This window comes from Conger conger, chromosome 16 (genome assembly GCF_963514075.1).
Source record: "Conger conger chromosome 16, fConCon1.1, whole genome shotgun sequence".
NCBI classification, from domain to species: domain Eukaryota; kingdom Metazoa; phylum Chordata; class Actinopteri; order Anguilliformes; family Congridae; genus Conger; species Conger conger.
Genome location: NC_083775.1, coordinates 8,457,926 through 8,474,649, shown reverse-complemented (window position 1 = coordinate 8,474,649; position 16,724 = coordinate 8,457,926). Strand labels below are relative to the sequence as shown.

The following is a 16,724-nucleotide window of genomic DNA, read 5'->3' as shown; positions in this document are numbered from 1 at the left end:
ACACACACACACATACACCATACACACACACACGTACTCACACATAGACACATACACCACACACACACACACACACACACACACACCTACACACACACACCTACCTACACACACACACACATACACCATACACACACAGACACACACACCCCACACACACACACACACACACACACACACACACACGTTTCATTCACAGCCTTTCCTCAGTCGGTCACGTGCGATGGCAGTCTCCGTTCACCCTGACTGGGTGCTCCGTAGCCCTGCGCATTGTAAACACTTCAGAAAACAGTATTCCCTTTCTCATTAGGTGGTCCACAACGCCAACTGATTACATAAACATATTCACCCACCTGCTCACGCTAAATTAATTACACAAACAGAGTGGATGAGTGGGTTCTAATTGGGGTACAACCAATCAGCAGCTGGCCTGTCGTGTGTAATTTAGATTAGACCCTTCAGAAGGCCGATGGGCGCGGTGAAGCTCCCGCGACTGCCTGCGTGAAGGGGGGGGTCCGCACCACTCAAACCCCCCCCCAAGTCTCTCATTCCAACCGCTTATTTTTCCTTTCTCTTTCTTTTTCTTTACCTTTTCTGGCTCTTTTATCTACTCCGAGCTCCACCCATCAGGAGAGGCCAGGAAAAGTGTCAATTAAAATTAATGAAGACAGTAAAAAATAAAAAACGTGAATTGGGCAAACGGAATGTCCTTGTTCCTCCAAACGTCAGTCTGAAGCCACGTCAGTTACAGACGTGCTGGATGGGTAGAGGTGGATCCACAGGTTGATCATTTATGTACGTCAGGCTTTCCAGAAAAATACTTCCGCAAGGGATGCACAGATTTTATTCTTGCTAAAAGGAAAGATTGGGAGTTCCTAACTTCTACTTCTAGCTCCTAGAAGGAACATTTAATGGGTTTGGAATGTCCTTAAAGATGGCGGACCTCAATTGATTTCCAGGTCAGGAGCGAGTAAAAGAGAAAAGAGGAGAAAACTGAGTGATTGGAGTGAGCTGTCTGCGTGAGGTGGATGGATCAGTGCCGGGAGGTACACCTTCACGTCAGAGAAATGCGTACTGTTTCCTGGTGAGTTATGAACCAATGAGTGCTCACAGCTGTCTAGAATTTTTTCATTGAGGAAAAAAAACTTGCGATCTTGCAAAAGTGCCTGCAGTGGCTACCTTCACAGAACTGCACATGGCAAAAAATAAGTCAAAACAAAACCTGACAAGCACAGAAACGCAACAGGCTTATCTGAGCCTTTTAGTCCACATATCACCCTGGTATTAAAAACCAGTTAACCCTTTTTTTAGATTGATCTTTCTCATTTTCTAATTTGGTGCGATTAAATAGTAAACATGCAATAAACACAATGCTATGCCACGTCCTGTAGCAGGTGTGTTGTGCAGGGTATTTTTACCCTCTGTAACTGTGTAAAATGTGAATGATTGTGTGTGTGTGTGTGTGTGTGTGTGTGAGTGTGTGTGAGTGTGTGTGTCTGTGTGAGTCTGTGTGTGTGTGTGAGTGTGTGTGCATGTGTGTGTTTGTGTTATGCAGTGTTATTTTTACCCTCTGTAACTGTATAAAATGTGAATGATTCTGGCGGCACTTTCAGGAGCCAAACTTTCACTCTAAAATGAGATGTTTCTCACTGATTCAGCGGTCAGGGGTCACCGAGGAGATACAAGGGAGCGATTAGCTGGGTAGCAACCGGAGGAGAAGAGAACATATGGGATCAGCCATTTTAAAAATGGGCTGAGCTTGAGACTTAAAAGTCAGCTCACATGGATGAAAACAAGCGCCTGTAACTGAGACCCGTATGATGATGGGAGACCCCAGGAGGACATCATAGCACACTTCTGCGGCTGCTGGCCGTGCCACGTGTGCTCTGGCCCCGCCCTCACCTGCGCACCCGTGTGGCTGGAACCGGGGTGCTAGCAGGGGGAGACTCTGGGTGCTAGCAGGGGGGGACTCTGGGTGCTAGCAGGGGGAGACTCTGGATGCTAGCAGGGGGAGACTCTGGGTGCTAGCAGGGTGCTAGCAGAGAGAGACTCTGGGTGCTAGCAGAGAGAGACTCTGGGTGAAAGCAGGGAGAGACTCTGGGTGCTAGCAGGGGGAGACTCTGGGTGCTAGCAGGGGGAGACTCTGGGTGCTAGCAGGGGGAGACTCTGGGTGCTAACAGGGGGAGACTCTGGGTGCTAGCAGGGGGAGACTCTGGATGCTAGCAGGGTGCTTGCAGGGGGACATTCTGGGTGCTAGCAGAGAGAGACTCTGGGTGAAAGCAGGGAGAGACTCTGGGTGAGAGAGGGGTGCTAGCAGGGGAGACTCTGGGTGAGAGCAGGGTGCTTGTAGGGGGAGACTCTGGGTGAGAGCAGGGTGCTTGTAGGGGGAGACTCTGGGTGAGAGAGGGGTGCTTGTAGGGGGAGACTCTGGGTGAGAGAGGGGTGCTAGCAGGGGGAGACTCTGGGCGAGAGCGTGGAGACCGATCTCCATGGCAGCTGCACACGCTCCATCGGCTTTTTGCCAGCCGTGCGTTATTGTGCAAATCGTGCTAATTAACAATAAATTAAACCAAAAAAAAAAAAAAAACGCTTTTGTGTTTTAAGTGCCTAATTCGGGCCGCAGGAAGTCGTTTGAACTGCCGTCCGGATGAATTGGGCCGCTCGGAGTGTGAAGGGGGTAACGAGGGGGCCTGGTCGGGTCTGAGAGGTGGTGGGGTTGGGTTGCTCAGGGTCCCACCACGCTTCAGTAATAAGATTTTATATTGTCCTTTGGGCATTCAAAAGAACAAGTGGTTTCTGACAGGAGGTGAAGGCCTAACTGAGAGCCAGAAATCTGTGTGTCCATTTTTTTAACTTTGTGCTCATTCCTAGCACTAGGAACTGTTCTTTCCTCTGGTGTCTTTCAGCGCACTTGTCCCTGGTTATGGGTATGCACTTTGTTTGTATTGTATGTCGCTCTGGAGAAGAGCATCTGCCAAATGCCTGTAATATAATGCTTGTGTCTGTACAACAGTAGATTTCGCGGATCATGGATTCAAACTCTGGCCGAACAGATATGAGATCCTCCATTTTAAAATGGACAATGCTTTAGACTTAAAGCTTGACCTGATTTGTACAGTAGCCAGCACCTACAAATAAACAGGAATGACACCTATATGCCCTCTGTGAGCACTTTATTACGTATTTTTTAGACTTACGTCTTCTGCTGCTGTAGCCTATCCACTGTAGTGTGTTGAGAGATGCTCTTCTGCATACCACTGTTGTAATGTGTGGTTATTTGCGTTGCTGTCACCTTCCTGTCAGCTTTGATCAGTCTGGCCATTCTATTGTGACATCTCCCATTAACAAGACTTTTCTGCCTGCAGAACTGCTGCTCACTGGATGTTTTTTGTTCTTTGCGCCATTCTCTGCAAACTCTAGAGACTTTTGTGTGTGAAAATCCCAGGAGATCAGCAGTTTCTGAGATACTCAAACCAACCTGTATGGCACCAACAATCATTTCACGGTCAAATTCACTGAGATTACATTTCTTCCCCATTCTGCCATTTGGTCTGAAAAACAGCTGAACCTCTTGACCATATGTACATGCTTTTATGCATTTAGTTGCTGCCACATGATTGGCGATATTTGATTGACAAGCTGGTGTACTGGTCTGCCTAATCAAGTGCTCAGTGAGTGTATGTGTTTCATAATTAAACATACAGATATTCTTGTTTGTAATGAACATCTCAGCATTTGAAAGCACATTACAGTAATATAATACAATGTGCAGCGGAACTGGCTTCACCCTGGCTGTTCAAAGTGCCAGGTCGCCAACATGTCCACATTCTAGCAGGTGAGAATGTTTGAATACCAGGATGGAGGCACAAACTGGAGTCATGACACTGTGCCAAAGAGCATTCCAGGAAAATGCAACAGACGCAGAATAGTTTCCTACCCCATGGGGGGGGTCAAGGACGCCTGTGGACTTTACATTTCATGTTATTTGGCTGACACTTTTATCCAAAGTGACTTATAGTTGATTAGACTAAGCAGGAGATAATCCCCCCTGGAGCAATGTGGGGTTAACGGCCTTGCTCAAGGGCCCAACGGCTGTGCAGATCTTTTTTTTTTATCGTGGTGGATCGAACCACCGACCTTGCCCAGTCATGTACCTTAACCGCTACACTACAGGCCGCCCACTACTTAATAATACTGTGTGCAACCACTGTCCGTAATTGTATTAATTGAGCAATTTTTGGGTATAACACTGCTGAAAGAAGTATTACGTGTTTGTGTGTGTAGACCGCCACACCTGCATGCGCCCATAGACCACCGATGTAGGAGAACACGCTTGCTGTCTCCGCAGTGAAACCGCCTCGCACAAGAAGTACTTTTCCACACAGAGAGCGGTCACTGTGTGGAACAGCTTGCCAGGACATGTAGTGGAGGCAGAAACACTGGGGGCTTTCAAGACCAGGCATGATACGGTGCTAGGTACTATTTAGTTCTTTGGCAAACAGTAGGTACGCTTTAGTGGCAGGAGAGAGCGCCAGGGTGGCCCCTGGTTTAGGGGCCCGTGTTCAGAATGAGAGAGCGCCAGGATGGCCCCTGGTTAAGGGGCCCATGTTCAGAATGAAAGAGCGCCAGGACGGCCCCTGGTTTATGGGCCTGTGTTCAGAAGGGTCCAGTGTGTGTGTGTGTGTGTGTGTGTGTGTCTACAGGCTTTGCATAAGGTGTGTGTGTGTGTGTATGGTTGTGTATGTGTGCGTATGTGTGTGCATGTGTGCATATATGAGTGTGTGTGTGTGTGTGTGTGTGTGTGTGTGTGTATACAGGCTTTGCATACAGGTGTGTGTGTGTGTATGGTTGTGTATGTGTGCGTATGTGTGTGCATGTGTGCATATATGAGTGTGTGTGTGTGTGTGTGTATACAGGCTTTGCATACAGGTGTGTGTGTGTGTATGGTTGTGTATGTGTGCGTATGTGTGTGCATGCGTGCATATATGAGTGTGTGTGTGTGTGTGTGTGTGTCTACAGGCTTTGCATACAGGTGTGTGTGTGTGTGTGTGTGTGTGTATGTTTGTGTGGGTATGTGTGGGTATGTGTGTCTCTGAATGAGCGCGTATGTGTGTGTGTGTGTATGTTTGTGTGCGTATGTGTGGGTATGTGTGTCTCTGCATGAGCGCGTATGTGTGTGCAGGGTGAGGCTGGATTGCTGTGGGCTTCTCAGAGACTCGCTCTGGTGTGTGACCAGGTCTGTGCCTGGGGTGGGGTTGCTATGGAAAAGGGTTGCTAAAGATATGGAAAATTTGAACTGTGACTCTAAAGGGGAATTCACTTGTATGAACACACTCACACACACACAGAACCAGTGATTGAAGACCATAACCAGGTCAAATTGCAATTCAACACACACATTTGGGGCTGCATATTTGCTCATAAATTTCAGAATGACTGCTTCAGTTCCTCCAACCTCACTTGGACTCTATTCATCCATTTAAAGCAACATTAGTTTTCTGAATAAAGGACCCTAAAAGGATCCCAGCTTTGAAAAAGGCCTTACCACACATATCACAAATCATAAGGAATAACATAACACATCCGGTAACAATTTGGCTGAAAGGGGGCATGGAGAATATTTTGAATGTCATGGGCACCTTCACACCAGTAGCAGGTTGCTGTCCAAGATGAACTGGTTCACAATATTGGACATTTTCCCAGTGGACATTATACTGGTGTAGAATGCATGGGAAATGTTCTACATCTCACCTTAACAACAGAAAATAATGTCACCGATTCAGCTGTCCTAAATTGTGTGTCCTATAAATCTATTAATGTTAAACGGGTTAGGATGAAATGGATACTGTTAAATTGGAGAGCCAACCCGACAAGGGTTCAGCAATGCACTGCCAGTTTTCTGAGTTAATGATGTTGAAACCGAACCGTGGACTATGACCTGGTTGGATAGCCAGCCTATTGGGTGAACTTGTGCATCAGGACACCTCTGCGGGCTTCATAAAACCGTACCTTTGGGTACATGAAAATGGTGCAGCATAAAACGCGAAGTATGTTTCGTCGTAATATAAACACACACACACACTGTGCACAAGTTTCCATAATCTGAAACGGGTTAAGGGTGTCATCTGACAGCCAAACTGAACCCTTCCTAGACAGAAAATGACAGCTGAGCCCTTCCTACACAGAAAATGAAGAAGAAGAAGAAGAAGAAGAAAAAAAAAAAGTTTTGCGGTTACCTTCCAAGCAACACGTCCTCCACAGTCCCGAGTGGGTCATGACCTCCTCGTTCTTCTTGCTGGTCTCGTTCTCGCTGACCGACTTGATCTTGCACACGCCGCGGGAGTAGAGCCAGTAGTCCGTCCCCACTGCGATGGTCATGAGACTGAACGCGGCGAAGGCGCCGACAGTGGTCAGCAGCATCTGAACTCCGCGGTCAAACAGGCCCATATTTCCGCATTCCATGAAAGGGGGGCCCCCTTTCCTCTTCACGTAGAGGAAATAAATATTTGAAAATTGACGGGACCAAACCAAACTAAGAAAATGGGATATGTTTGATTGAAAGGAGGGGGAGGGGGGAGTGCGTGGAAGGAACCGTATGGTTGCGACTGAGTGAGCACAAGAAAAGAGAAAAATATGGAAAGTGTAAATGCGGTGGAAGGGAAGGAATGATTGTTATCCGTGCTTGCTTGCTTTCTTAATCAATGCTATTCCAAACGACGAGATTACTGGCTATGGCAGCCGCTAATCTGTGGTATTTCTTGTACAGCTATACCGTCTACAACTGTGTCTACGAAAAGCTGTTAATTCCAAGAGGCTACAGGCTAATATTGGCTATTCAGTATTAACAACCATTGAAAGTGAAGTGTGGTTTAAAATAAAAAAGCAAAAACCTTGGTAAACATCAAACCAGATGCACTTCGAATGGTCGAAGGGCGTTCGTAAAAGGCAGATTGTTGGAACGAGGCATCAATTTGTCTGTTTAGTCGCAATATTAACAATTTAATTCACGCACATTAGCGGCAGGCTGTACGTTGATGTGTACATATGTGCAGCTAAGTACGGCTCTGATTAAAGCGTTGAATTCACGTTAAATGGTCGCGAGGAGGGGGTGGGGTGAGGTTGGAATAATGGCAGGCTCATATGGGCTACAATTTTACGTCAATATTTTTTAGGAAAGACGGTAAACGAATGATATCACTTGTTTGTCTGCCCGTACGCGTACATTTCGGGGTAAGAATCCTTTAACCTGACAGATTTTGCCGAGGTATTTGTAAATCGTAAACGTGTCTGTCTCTACTTCTAATTACGCTGGGAAAACGGGAAGAGAACGGGGACGGGGAAATGAAGGGTCGGGATAAATCTATTGAACAAAAATATCAATAAACAGAAACAAGTCCGGTTAAACGAACGAAAACAATGCCACGGATTAAACATACACAGATAAATCAAAGATTATGAGGCTAACATCAATTTAATTGAGTAACGTAGGAATGAAGAAACCATCCCCAATAAATAAATAAACAAATGAAAAGACGGATAAATGAAGTAGGAAAAAAAAACAAATAATAAAAAAACAACCGCTGGTTTTCCTTTTTCCTAAAATTCTGATCTCCAGTTTCCATATGTAGCCCCTAGCTCGTAGAAGGTTTCCGCCGAAAATGGGGATCTGCTGTCGAAAGAGATACCGTCGACGATCCGGGGAGAGCGGGGTGCATCCAGCAAGGCAAGCCGACCATTACTCGACATAGAGCCGGGGAGATGAGGAGGAGAAGGTGGGGGCACCGCCGGAACCGCTCCCCGCCTCGACTGCTGTCGATGCTGCTTGGGTATCCAGATCCACAGTGGTCGTATCACACCCAGAACCGACTCGCTTGCATAGCCTCTGCGCCATGTAAAATAAAATATATATAGATATATATAGATATATATATGCTAAACGAAATGAAAAAATCAAAAGAAAGAAAGAAAAAAGGACAGGAATTCAGCAATCCTTTTCTATGCCTCCGTTGCCCCCCTGGTCCGTTCAGAGAGAAGTAGAGAGGTAGGGAGGGGGTAGATGGCGGGAGGCTGAGGAGGAGAAGAAGGATCTTCGGTACAGGAACGCCACGCCACGCCAAACAGATTCCACCAGCTACAGAGCGGTAGAGGGGGATACAGATGAGAGCCAGTATATTCTGGTTGTCAGTGTCAGCAACTGTGCCTTTGATTTTGTCTTCTGTTTTCCCGACGATGCCTCTTGTCAATGAATCTGTGAAAATTGTTCCTGCGTTGTTTTAATTATTATTGGGTTTTTTGGGGGTTTTTTTATTTTATGTTTTATTTTCTTCACACGGACCGCGTACCGCACTTCGATTGTAGACCCCCTCCGCCAAGCGCGTGTTGCTGGAAAGATATTAAAGATTTTAATTCCATTTCTGGAGGGGCGGGTGAGGTGGGGGTGGGGGGTGGTGTGTGTGTGTGTGTGTGTGTGTGTGTGTGCGCGCGCGCGTGTGTTGTGCGGGGGGTGAGGGGTGGCTGTTGGATGTATTCATGAAAAGAAAGGGATGGGGGTTGGGGTTAGTCGGCTCAAGGATAACATGAGACTTTAATTTATTTGTGTAATATATTTGTACATTGCGAGTGGTGACGGTGGTGGTTAGGTTAGCCTATCGCTTCCCCCACTTTTTTGACAACTGTTCGGTTTCCCTGCTCATCTCCCAGTTTAGTCCTAAAATGAATCCACCGATTGGACGTATGGGGCTGTCGCTTATTTTCTGCGTGTCTGCCGATCTCTTCTGGCTTGTTCTTATCTCCAGATTCCTCCATCATTAAAGCACGTACTTCCCGGAGTGACCGTTTTTCTTTAGTGTCCTGTTCGTTTAATTGCGTAATTATTCATCCCTCAGATATTTATTGTCAGTCGACTGTGGGTTTTTCTTTTACCGAAACATTATCGTAATCTTATATTTGATCATCTTTGGGGAGCTCCCCCCCCCCCCCCCTTTTTTTTTTTGTTTTGTTTGTTTTTGTGAAGAAAATTGTTTTGGGGGAATTCTTTCTCACCCAGACTTCGACAACAATGGACGACGTTTTGCCATTTTACACGACGGGCTACCTAATTGCTACTCTTAAGCCATTCGCTTGCCCGTTGGAGCTCCACCGCACTGCGCAGACGTGGCGTCTGACAAGTCCGAACCGGCACGCCACAAAATCTACCAGTGTGCCTGGGCACACGCTGTCCTCGTGCGTGCGGTCGGTTCTCACGGTGCTGAAACGGACAGCTCCTCGCAGTGCCCGCCAGCAATGTTTCGGCCAAGCCGGTGTCTCCCCCTCGCTTTGACTCGCCGCACTTACAATCGAACGTGCGTCCCAGTGGCGTTTGCCAACGGGGTAACTAAGGGAGTTTCAGCAGAGAACAGTGCAACAACCGAAGTTTTTTTTTTTCTTATTTTTTTTTTTTTGTATAAAGAAATATATAAGCTATATATTTCAGACCAAATGAAAGCGCTGATTAAAAGATTTCCCTTCTTAAGCACAGCGATTTTTTTTCTGCTAGCAGTTTGAATTTACGCCCATAAAGAACCGCCTTTTTATCCCCTCCGTTTTTTACACCCCTCCTTTTACACATTTTTAATTATCTCTGTTTATTTTTTTCTTGTTAATCTTTTTCTCTCTCCCCCTCTCTCTCTTCTCGCGTCATTCCCTCCTGATAACAGCTTCTTCCTCTGTGGTTCAAACGGCAGAAGCCGCGGCGTTGCCTCAGTAAATTTTGCTGCAGTGTTTAGCACATTTTTACAGCGCACGTGCTCTAATTGACTTGCTTTGAATGTGGAGTAATTTTTACAATGACTTGCATTTCTCCCAATCAGTAATGCAGTGATCGGCTTTAAACCCATGGGCCGTTATATTAATGAATGTATTAGCGTGCTTGGATTAGACAGCAGCGAACAGTCAAAACAGTCTCTGCGTTTTCTGCCCCAAACTACCGATCCAGCACGGGGATTACCGCGCTTTTTACCGTTTTACAACAACGGTTAAGTTGAAATGTAAACCGCTTTCAAGTCAATCTTCCAACGGTGTCAACCAGCCTTACCACCCCCGCTGATGCTACTGGTATCTTTCGGTAACCTATCAGTTTATGGGGATATTGTGTTTATGTTTTTTTTTTTTTGGCACTCCCCCTTCTGGTATATCTGCGTTAATTCCGGCTGCAGCCAATTTTGACTGGTTTTCGGTCTCGTAGCCGCAACTAGCTTGAGACTTAAAGGTACAATAGGTAAGACTTCTATTTTAAAATATTACTACAAGACCATTGTAAATCCTTCCTTCCTATCATTGGCTCACTGACATGTTGACCTGTATATATAGTCGGCTTTCAGTTGACGGACCGACACTCTGTACCAAACCATATAGCTGTACGATAATACAAGTTCATTGGTTGAACATGGGTTCTAATTGCCCCAGCCAATGGTGTAGGGGGTGTTGGTTGTTCAACGTCAGCTCGTTCACAGAGAAGGGGTTGGATAAACAGTGTTGTGGTTTGAGGGTATTTGTTGCTGCAATTCCTTTCTTGGTCGTTAGAAGTCCGAAATTACCTATTACCTACCTTCATAATTTTTTTCATTTCAAAATGCATTGCCCATATTCTTGATTGGAAACAGACAAATAGCAATGTGATGATGCAGAAATACTCTGATGATTGAATCGCACGATGTTTATGGCACTGGGCTTGTCACTGATTTTTGGGTTCAATTGGCAGATGAGCCATTGATGTTGTACCCCTGAGCAAGGTACTTCATTTAAACCGCTTCAGTAAAGATGTTCAGATAACTAAATTGATTAGACGTCGAAAGAATGCAAGCTATCTAAAATATTCTGGATACGAGGGTCTGCTAAACGCCTAAAATGTAGAGTAAATAGATGTCCACATACACTCAGGGAGCTCTTTATTAGGTATTTAGCCTCTCCAGGGTGATTTGGGCTCCATGCAGTGGGTCACAGTCTTTACAGCATGTATGGATATTTACAGAAGTGTTCACGGTTGTTTGAGTGTTTTGCTAGGCATTGCCCCTCCATATACCCTGGTTTGAGATGGATATAGGTCAGAGTCGAGCTGCACGTTCACTCCTGTGTTCCGTTCTGGTTCCTCAGCGGTGGAATGACCTACCACTGCCAGGACAGCAGAATCCCTCCCCATATTTTAATACAGACTAAAAACACATCTTTTCAGACTATACCTTAGTCCTCCATCCTGATTCCCCCCCCCCTCCCCCCCCCCCCCCCCCGCAACCTTCCGATATCCCTCTTGTCTAACCCTAACCCTTAATAAAAAATGTATAAATAAATTGTACATTTGCACTGACAATGACTATTGTCTTTTTGTTTAGAACAGCTATTCATGCATGTTTCGCTAGCTGTGGATTTGGCGCTTTTAACCTGTCGAAGAACCTATGCACTTGTGAGTCGCTTCAGATTAAAAGTGTCTGCCAAATTACAAAGAAATGTAAACACTTAAACTCTGTGGAGGTTATGACTCTGCAGCTTATGACTAGAGTTTCCTTCACTTGATTTTGAAATAATACAGATAAATATAGAAATAAAATCATTTCTGCAGGATTCGTTATGATGTCACTATTACATTTCAGGGACATCCAGGAGACCGGACAATTTTACGCTCATTTCCCAAATGTGTTCTGGGAACCAACAATTGTTATCTGAACATCAAAGAGGTGCCTGATCTATTACCGTGAGTTAAACTAGGGCGGCATGGCTCAGGCAGTCAGAGCAGTCGTCTGGCAGTCGGAGGGTTGCCGGTTCGTTCCCCTGCCCGGGCTGTGTCGAAGTGTCCCTGAGCAGGACACCTAACTCCCAAATGCTCCTGTCGAGCTGGTCGGCGCCTTGCATGGCAGCCAATCGCCGTTGGTGTGTGAGTGTGTGTATGAATGGGTGAATGAGAAGCATCAATTGTACAGCGCTTTGGATAAAGGCGCTATATAAATGCCAACCATTTACCATTTACCATTTAAACTCTCAAGGAGTAGCAGAAGGCATGTAACTGCACCAGTGATGAGATGGGAGCATTCAGTAGCGTTTTAAAGGTGTTTGTTTGTGTGATTCATTTTACTGTTTGGTTTGCATTCTGTGAGTAATGAACAACAGGCTCTCGGGGAGGATCAGGTAGCTGCAACAATTAGCATAATAATTTTACCACATTGTCCCCGTTTCATTAGCCCTCCGTCCGCAGGAGAGCAGAGTGCAATGAAACCGTTTGCATGGCCTCTGAATTGTGTTCAGAGTGTTACTATTCACTTATATTAATGGTCTTTCCACTTAATGAAAGTTCTTGTTATTGGCACAAATTGTTTTATTTGTAGCTCCTTTGTTAAAACACACACCGCCCACCTGTAATTAATGTTTTACGGACAACCTCCAAACATCAATTAGAACTATAAAGGTGTCGTAAATTTGTTTTATTAGTCCTTTTGTTTTGTAGTTTAGACAGAGTGAGCAAGACGATTATTTTCTGGGCAGATTTTACAATTAATAATTATATATATATTTATATATAATACTAAACTGTTACTGCCCTATTTCTATTTATTTGCATAGTTTCAGATCAAATGGTAAATGGCAGGCATTTATAAAGCGCCTTTATCCAAAGCGCTGTACAATTGATGCTTCTCATTCACCCATTCATACACGCACTCACACACACACCGACAGCGATTGGCTGCCATGCAAGGCGCCGACCAGCTCGTCAGGAGCATTTGGGGGTTAGATGTCTTGCTCAGGGACACTTCGACACAGCCCGGGCGGGGGATCGAACCGGCAACCCTCCGACTGCCACACGACTGCTCTTACTGCCTGAGCCATGTCACCCCAGATCAGGTTTGATAACAGAATTCATAAGAGGCACTTATAGTGTACAGTCTTTTTCACATCCCATCATGTGCCCCTCTATCCAGCCTTGTATCCTCAAAATCCAGCTCAATTATATGAAGTAGAAAACTGACACTAACTGATTAAACTCAAGATCTCTTTAAACCAATTTCTTCATAATGACTTCTGCCAACACAATTAGAGCTGATTGAACAGAGGACCCGGGGCAGTGTTTGGACTATCTCTGTAGGACATCTTCTCAGGAGGAGTGAGAGAGGCACTCAAATATTTAGTCATCACAAGCAATTATTTCAGTCTGTTTAGCTTTGTGAATGAAAATATTTTGAACTGTTATCTAACAACTCCCATAGGTATATATACAGTAATGAATAGCATTGTCTGAGCATTTACCTTTAAAGGAGCACATGCATATGTTGTATGTTTTCAAGCTTTTCCTGTCATCCTGGAGATTCTGATTTGCGTTCCATACTGATTCAAGTAAAACAATCACAGTTTTGGTAGAGGTAGACTATTTTTCCGAGCTGTTTAAAATTATTTCCCGCGTGACGCAATGTATGTTTTTCCATAATTATCGGATGGCGTTGCTAAATGTTAACACAGAGAGCTGACCACAGGAGACGGAGGGGGATGGGTTAAGGGCTTAAAAAATAAAATAAAACATATGTCACTGCTATGTTTTCGCGAATGTTTTGTGGGCGTTTTAGATGCTAAAACCAGGAAGAGAAGGCTGATGTATATGGGCCTTTAACAGATACAAGGGAAAGTCAAACCTTTTGAAATTATTTGAGGAAGCTACCATGTGTCTTGATGCTAGCAGGGCATATCATATTATATACTTAGGTTTCCAAAAAGCACTTGATAAGGTGCCACATGACAAACTCAGAATTGACTAGTGGATTTGGACCTGGTTATGGGATAGAACATAAAGAGTAGGAGTGGGAGGGATCTTATCTGAGCAGGGTATTGTGGGAAGTGGAGTCGCACAAGGGTTGCTCTTCCTCATTTACATAAGTCACCTTAACACAGACATTAAAATACATTAGTTACATTTACACATGCTCCAAACCAGGAGGATTAGCTAACAGCTTGGAATCTATTAAAGTAATTTAAACAGAATCCAGAAGTGAGCAGAAACGTAAAAAATTAAATGAAATACAACTATGTGTATTGTTCTACATAAAATCATAAGACTGGATTATTTTAAGGGTGGCACAAAATTGGAATGTACTGGAGTTGAAAGAGGCTTGGGAGTAGTCAAAGCCTGTCAGGCTCTGTTCAATGTTCTGATGACAGGGGAGTAATGTGCACCCCAGCTGAAGTTTGACTGTCTATGAAATTTCCTACCAAGAAAAACTCTATTTGATTTGGACCTCATTGATGTACAGCTCACTAGAGAATGAGCAGAGTGTTATTCTTCCTCGTTTACCCTCATTTTAAATAGTGCTTTTCTGGATCATTTTAGCCAGGGTGATTTGGGTGATTTGCCCAAGGGGCGGCCTGTAGCGTAGTGGTTGCGGTAAATGACTGGGACAATACTAGGTCGGTGGCTCGATCCCCGGTGTAGCCACAACAAGATCCGCACAGCCATTGGGACCTTGAGCAAGGCCCTATAACCCTGCATTGCTCCAGGGGAGGATTGTTCCTGCTTAGTCTAACCAACTGTATGTTGCTCTGGATAAGAGATGTAATGTAATGTAATGTAATGTAATGTAATGTAATGAAAGATAGGTAGGTTTCTGTTACGTTGACCCCACGTGACAAGGCCTGATTACCAGGCACTCCACGTCCCTCTGACTGCCTCCAGTTAATGCAAATTCAGAGCCCTCCCTTCAGTCTTCCCCAGGTTAAAAACATAAAATTGTGAGGTAAACATTGCGGACCAAAAGGTTTAACTTGGGCTTGTGGGATGGGACGGCAGCAGGTTAGAACCCGGGCAGCCTCGTTCAGCAGTATTAGCCCCCCCCCCCCCACAGTTGGGTCAGGACAGCTCCCTGCAGGCAGGCCTCGCTGTAAAAGCAGGCCAGGGGCTGGAATCTGTGCCGCAACCTACTCTGCACCAATCTACTCCATCCTTCCTTCTTTCTTTCTCTGCACGGAGAGTGGCATCGCAAAAAAACCTTCCATTCTTCTTCCCTCGTTCCATCCTCCCTCTATCTCACCCAATCCCCAGAGGCTGAAGTATGAACCAGGGGCAAACCAGGGGCAAATCTGGACCCCCGCCCCACCGCCCCACCGCCCCACCGCCCCACCGCCATCCGGGTGGAGATGCTTCATCTGCAGTGAGGATGCCCGTCGTTGTCGATGTTTTTAAAATACGCGGCCGTTCTCTTTTCCGCTCCTTCATGTCAATGGAGGCCTTCTGCACTCATTCATTATCCTAACCCGCTTATCCTGAACAGGGTCGCAGGGGGGCTGGAACCTATCCCAGCATACATTGGGCGAAAGGCAGGAATACACCCTGGACAGGTCGCCAGTCCATCGCAGGGCGCACACACCATTCACTCACACACTCATACCCACGGGCAATTTAGACAGCCTAACCTGCATGTCTTTGGACTGTGGGAGGAAACCGGAGTACCCGGAGGAAACCCATGCGAACTCCACACAGAGAGACAGACCGGGATTCGAACCCAGGACCTCCTTGCTGTGAGGCGGCAGTGCTACCCACTGCACCATCCGTGCCACCTCGGCTTTCTGGACAGACAGACTTATTTTCATCATCAAACAAGGATTGATGACCTTGATGGCGTTGGGTTGTTTAAATTGATCTCCTTATCTTTCTTCCAGGGTCTGGGTCGATCACCCAGCGGAGTTCAGACCAGCGTTGCACAACAAGGGCTGATCCATTTCTGGATTTTGAGCCAACTTAAGCCAGCTCTTAATTATTTCATCAGTTCAATCATATCTTGATCTGACACCTGCATGAGCACCCGCTACAGCTACAGGCTGCAGATGTGTCCTCAAGACTTTCCTGTGCTCAAGTGCAGGAGCGAACCAACATTGTAGTGTTGCCAGAAGACTAAAACTAAGATAAGTGGTTGGAACAAAAACCAGCACACAGACCGGCCCTCCAGGCCCGGAGTTTTCCGGCTTAACATTCTGTATACTCCCCAAATCTATTTTGCATGAACCTGTCACCCATCACAAACTTTGTCATCAAATTTCAAGTTGAAATAAAGATAATTTAGGGAGTTTTCTCTGCTGTTAAACACAGTGGCGGCTCATTTTTTACCGTTAAGACAACACCAGGGTTAAGGTATATGCCTTGATGAGTTTGGGTTTTTTATCGCAATCACTCACTGAAACAGTGAAGGTTGGGTTAAACACCCTCGATCACTGGCCGTGGGCCTGCCACCCGTAATGATGGCAGGGGCTGGTATGAGCGTTCGATTTTGTGTCCTGTTTTGGGTGAACTCGGAATTTCGTACGTGAAAATAACTACGTCGATTCATATCGAATCCCAGTTGATTTCCAATGGATTCCAAATTAATTTGAATTCCGTTTCAATGCTGAAATGTTTCCTTTGTCTTTGGCTCTCCGTCTGCCTCTCATTCGCTCCATTCACTTCCAAGGACAGTATAAAAACGAAAGGCTGTGCTTCCCCTGTGGAGAAGGCTGCTACGCGCTGCGTGGCCAAGCTTCTCCATGCGAGACGGTCCAAGCTGGCGGCACGGATCCGCTGCTGCCGCTCCGCTGCAGTGCCCGCGACTGTCCACCGGGGGGCGGCAGACGGCGAGATTCCCTGAGGCTGCCGCTTCGTCTGGGACCGCACACGGCGTTCCCTGTGTTTTGTACACGGAGTCTGGCCACACGCGTGGCTGCAGGGATACGGCTCCCATTCCCAA

The 16,724-nt window shown here is 45.8% G+C and overlaps 1 protein-coding gene across 1 annotated transcript in view; it reads right to left on the bottom strand.

Annotated features, from left to right (window-relative positions):
• The window catches only part of LOC133114293 (voltage-dependent calcium channel gamma-2 subunit), a 77,567-nt gene extending 69,243 nt beyond the window's left edge, over positions 1–8,324 (bottom strand). The window contains exon 1 of the mRNA XM_061223546.1: positions 6,237–8,324. Within this exon, the coding sequence (XP_061079530.1) occupies positions 6,237–6,462 (226 nt within the window). The 5' untranslated portion in view covers positions 6,463–8,324. The remainder of the gene's footprint in view (positions 1–6,236) is intronic.
• Between the last annotated feature and the right edge of the window lie 8,400 nt (positions 8,325–16,724).